The sequence below is a fragment of the Helianthus annuus genome, chromosome 12 (genome assembly GCF_002127325.2).
Source record: "Helianthus annuus cultivar XRQ/B chromosome 12, HanXRQr2.0-SUNRISE, whole genome shotgun sequence".
Lineage (NCBI taxonomy): Eukaryota > Viridiplantae > Streptophyta > Magnoliopsida > Asterales > Asteraceae > Helianthus > Helianthus annuus.
The window spans coordinates 77079430-77084974 of record NC_035444.2 but is presented as its reverse complement, the minus strand read 5'-3'; the positions used below and the strand labels follow the sequence as shown (position 1 = coordinate 77084974).

General features: G+C 40.6%; 1 protein-coding gene across 1 annotated transcript; it reads left to right on the top strand.

Annotated features, from left to right (window-relative positions):
- Positions 1-2029: 2029 nt before the first annotated feature.
- On the top strand, positions 2030-5266 carry LOC110895302 (putative late blight resistance protein homolog R1A-3). The gene has a single exon (XM_022142589.2). The coding sequence runs from the start codon at positions 2147-2149 to the stop codon at positions 5000-5002; it is 2856 nt and encodes a 951-aa protein (XP_021998281.1). The 5' UTR covers positions 2030-2146; the 3' UTR covers positions 5003-5266.
- The last annotated feature ends 279 nt before the right edge of the window (positions 5267-5545 follow it).

The following is a 5545-nucleotide window of genomic DNA, read 5'->3' as shown; positions in this document are numbered from 1 at the left end:
TCTATCATTAGTGACCACCTCTCCTCCCCTTAGTATTGGAACAAGATCTAGGGCATGTTTGGCTAAGCTTTTCCAACCAACTTATTGACTTAAACTAAAAGCTAAAAAGGAGTTTTAATGTTTGACAAACCTAAAAGTCATTTTCAAAATAATTTTTTGAAAAGACGAAAAAAGAGTATTGTGACTTTTTGACCAGCTTATAATTCTTCAAATATCAAATTACCAGATTACCACTGATTTAACACTCCTTATATTATATTTGTTTGTCCTTTTAGTCATTTTACATCAATAAGCTAAGCCAAACATTTTTTAAAAAACAACTTATTGACTTATTGGTTTTTCCCACCCCATAAGCTAATTCAAACATTTTTTTAAAAACACCTTTTCAAAAAGCCATAAGACCATGCATAGTGGTTAGCTCAATAATGCCCCCACCATGGGGCGTTTTCTGCCATGTGGCAGTCCAGTCAGCATGGAGGCATTATTGGGCATTATTGCAAAAGTGCCGTAGTGGGAATAATGCCCAATAACGCCCATGCAATCATTACACAATTATTTATTTTTTTAAATTTAAAACTAAAAATACTTCATTAATTTAAAAAAAAAAAATTACACTACTAGAAATAAAAAAACATAAATAAAAAAACGGAAATAAAAAAAAAGTAAAAAAAAAAAGATGAAGATCTAGAGTCCGTATTTTTCCGAATTTTTTGGTGATGCATTTGCGCAAGGATCAACGCGTCGCCTTGGAGGTGGTCGATCGGTTTGGACAAAAACTCAATGCCCTTTTCCATTTGCCTCGCCTCTTGCATCTCGTTAAACTTTTTGGTTTCGGCAACGCGTTCTTTCATAGTCTCCCAACGTTTGTGGCCGAGGTCTCGAATGTCTTGGAGACGACGGTTCATCTCCTCGAAATCTTCCTTCAACTCAAGATCGGAAGACGACTCAATCGTTTTTTTTCCTAGTTCGCTTATCCTTTCTTCTACCGGGCGGTCGGGTCAACTCTTCTTCAAGTTGCTCGTCAACGTCCACAACCTCATTTAGATCGACATTGCGGGCATCGAAAGTCGGTGTTTCAGGGTCAACGGAGGATGATGTTTTTGACCGTTTAGCTCGACGTCTACTACTCGACGTCATGGTCACTACGCCCGCCCAATTTGGACTTTTTCGTAGTAGATCCCAACACTTATAGTACGGGAAAGGGCATTTCTTTCTCTCGTACTCTTCCAAAGCCTTCGTTAAAACCCCGACCTCACCTTCTCCGCTCGGGCGATTATCGTAGTTACGTTGATACACTTCTTGGAAGGAGTGACACTTGTTGTTGATGTCGTTCCATTTACTAGAAATGGAATCTTTGTCACGATGCTCGCCCTTACCCCACGTGCTATAAAAGAGTGCACGAATCCTATTCCAAAATTCGGGGCCCGTTTGAAAGTTTGCTAAAAATTGAAATATAAATTTGTACATTAAAAATAAAACAAAATAGACGTGTACGAAAAAACAAGTAAAAAAAATATAAAAGTTACCAATTTCGGAGTCCTCCGAAACCTCAAGCCACGCCCGAGCCAACGTGTATTCCTCCTCCTTCGTCCAACTAAGGTAAGAATGCTTACGTCGAGGTTCGTTCGCTTCCTTCTTCTTATGCGACCTTCTGCCTCGTTTGGATGTCTCTCGCTCCGTTTCGGGTTGCGTCTCCGGCACGATATCCACATCGGGTTCGGCTTGTTGTTGTGAAGGTAGCGACCCGCCGGCTTGACCAAATCCGAAAGTGGGTTGCACGAATGGAGTAGCGCCACTCAAGTAGGCAGCGTACGATAACATGTTCGGGTCCTTGTTTTGAAGGTTAAAGGGTTGTTGCGGTTGGGTTGTGTTCGGGTTTATGGGTCTTGAGGGGACACCAAATGGGGGTCGGTATGGATGCATCTTTTCATAAAAATTGTAGAAGTAGTAGAGAGAACAAGTGGGTTTTTTATAAAAAAATATGAACAAGTGGGTAATATATATAGGGTGTTTATATTGGAATCCCAAACACCCCCAAGTCAACTGAAACTTCACTCAACTTTACCTTTGTTTTGTTTTGAAAGGCTCAGCTTTACCTTTGGTTATACATACCCTAATCCTCTTCTGCAACAAAGGAAGAAACGAGATGGCATACCCTGGGGTGAAGCTGTTCATGGAGAAACTGAAGCAGATGATCTACAGTAACGACATTCCACAGATCAGCAACGACCCATCAGTCTTATCTAAAAGGCCTCAGCTACAACTGCTTTATGAAGAGCTTGGATCCATGATCCAAACCCTATTCGTTGATACAGAAAACGACCCACACGAGCTTGAAGAAGTAAGAAATCTGAAGAAAAGATTCAAAGATGTAGCAGAAGAGGCACAGGATTTGGTAGATCTGTTTGCGTACGATGTCAATTTCAAAAGTAAAATACAACCTCTAATATCTCATGCCTCTGAAACCTCTCTGGATCTTGAGGATGTTATGAGATCAATCAAGTCTATCAAGGAGGATTTCTTTAGCATCATCCAAAAGGTGAGGATGGAATCTTCTCCAACAACCAACAGTCTGAAAACTCAATCTGCCGCTTCTGTTGGAACTTCCTGCTTCAGAAATTCACCAGTAGGGGATGGAATCGTAGTGGGTCTTGGTCGAGATATTGAGATCATACGAGATAAGCTTACCGAAGATACAAGAAAGCTGGATGTGGTCTCTATTGTTGGAATGGGAGGATCAGGTAAGACTACCCTTGCTACCAAAGTATTCAGTGATCCTTTTGTTGTTCACCATTTCTGGGTACGCGGGTGGGTCACTGTTTCTCAAAAATATGAAAGAAAGGATGTGTTGAATCGACTATTGGCTTACATGGGAGTTGATATAGACCCTGATACAAGGGATAATTACCCTCAACTTCGTAAAAAGTTGCACCAGCACCTTATGGGCCAGAGATATTTAGTTGTCATTGATGATATCTGGAGCACTCAGGCTTGGGACGATCTAAAAGTTGTGTTCCCCAACCTTGATAACGGAAGTCGAATTCTGCTCACCAGTCGCCACAAAACCGTTGCTTTACATGCAAAACCACATGGTTTCATACATCAGTTAAGAAGTTTGACGGATGAAGAAAGCCTGGAGTTGCTGCGTAAGAAGGTGTTCCGTGGCGACCATTTCCCTGATTGGTCAAGTCTACCTGGAATGCAAATTGCAAGAAACTGTCGAGGGTTGCCACTTTCAGTGGTTGTCATAGCAGGAGTTCTAGCAAAAGAATCAGCGACCGAAGAGTCATGGGAAAGAATTTCTAAAAGTGGCAGTTCATTAATCCTGAAGGGGCAAATGCAAACGTTTGCTTTGAGTTTGAACCATTTACCTTCTCACTTGAGAGGTTGCTTTATTTATCTAGGATGCTTTCCAGAAGACTATACATTTCGAGTAACAAGGTTGATTTGGTTATGGATTGCTGAGGGATTTATACAAGAAACCAGAAATCGAAGCTTGGAGGAAACTGCAAAGGATTACTTGATGGAACTGGTTGACAGAAATCTTATAGTTGTTCGGTGCAGAAAGATTAACGGTGCCATCAAAACTATTTCTGTCCATGATGTTTTGAGGGAGCTCTACTTGGAAGTAGCCAGAAAAGAAAATTCCTGCCTAAAAGTACAAGGAGTGGATCATTCAGCCATTGCACCATATAAGACACGCCGCATATTCACAGATTGCTACATTGACACCACCAACGCCACAAGGATTCAATCACTTTTGAACTTTTATAGCTACCGGAATGCAAGTTATGTCATTAGTGAGAGTTCCCATTCCTGGAAGCTTTTAAAGGTGCTGGACCTAAAACAATGTCCCATGGTACCTTTTCCAGAGGAGATATCATTATTAGTTAACTTAAGGTACCTTGCGGTTCGGTATGATAATGATGACTTCTTCCAATCTAGAATATGCGATCTTTGGAGCCTTGAAACCCTCATCATTGAGGGGACTTCATATAATCCTTTGGAGCTCCCAAATACCATATCAGACTTGGTGAATCTACGGATTTTGCTGTGTCGCAGGACAATTGTTTTTCCTCCTCTTCAGAGACCGATGATGAATTTGCAAACCATTTCCAATGTGGCGCTGACTAAGAATTGGGAAAAGTATTTTCCAAATGTCAAGAAGCTTTCGTGTTACATTTTCCTAGATACTAAATATGACTTCGAATCACTCACCTTCCTTGAGACATTGAAGATAAGTTCTGTGAGATTACAATCCTGCAGCGTGTTTCCTACTTCGTTGAAAAAGCTTACATTACAAGGATGTCATGCTCCATGGAGTGACATCTCCTCAATTCAATCTTTACCTAATCTCGAGGTTCTAAAGTTACTAAAAAATTCTTTTGTGGGGCCCATGTGGGACGCTGGCGAGGAACCATTTCAGCAGCTAAAATTCTTGAAATTAGTGGGGTTGGATATCACAAAGTGGGAAGCCTCTGACATCAACTTCCCATGTCTCAAGAAGTTATTCTTGGAGAATTGCCATCTCCTTGAAGGGATTCCACTTGAAATGAAGTACGTCCCAACACTAGAGCATATCCAGATTAAAAGTTGTAACCGCTGGGTTATCGAATCTGCTAACGAAATACGAAAAAAGCAGCATGCTGATGGAAACTTCCTAATGATCAGTGCTGATAGTAGATCAATAGCAAGATATGTGTCCGGTGGATTTAAAGATCGACTTACGGGTGACGATTACTCAATTTATAAACCGTCGGGACTTCTAACAGATACACTTACAAGATTGTTGCAACGTATAACAGATGCACCTACAGGTGGATCCGTGCTCCACCTCGTGCTCCACCTCGACCTACGCTTTTTTTCTTTTGACAGCAAGGAACGACGTGTCAACCACCGTGCCACCGGGCGCTGTGGCCAAGGTCGACTACTGGACCGCCCCCAGATGCGCGGAAACCCGACCTTCACCCGCCCGAAAGCACGACAGTGGAATAATCGGTAAAACCTCTCCTCCCATCCAAGTCGAACCAGCGCCACCTGGATTCACTCTTCACCTGGATGCCGTAGAAAATAATGAGAGGGTGGGAATCGAACCTGGGTCACAAGAAACACCAATTCTTTCTCCAACCCATTTTGAATTAATAAGAATAATGTGTGTTTCTATTTTGAAATGAAAAATAAGTAACAAGTTTGATATTAAAGTTAAACAGGATGATGTTTTAGTTGAATTTATGATTTATCATAGTTATTATTATTATTTGATTTATAATTTATATTAAAGTTTGTTTGATAGGTATTATTTTATCTAGTTTGAATATTATAATAGTTAGCATTTTTATCATTTTAATAGTTAGTTAACTTTATTACCATATTTTTAGGACCTTGATATTCACACACCTCAAACCTTATTTCTATACCCCCAAAGCCCCCCACTTTGGACAAAAGGTGATCTGATGGTGTATGATATCCCTGTTCTCTACAATAGTTAGTTAACTTTATTACCATATTTTTAGGACCTTAATATTCACACACTCCAAACCTTATT

What these genes read in the sequence shown, in the direction of transcription:
- LOC110895302 (XM_022142589.2), top strand. Translation starts at nt 2,147, where the DNA reads ATGGCATACCCTGGGGTGAAGCTGTTCATGGAGAAACTGAAGCAGATG.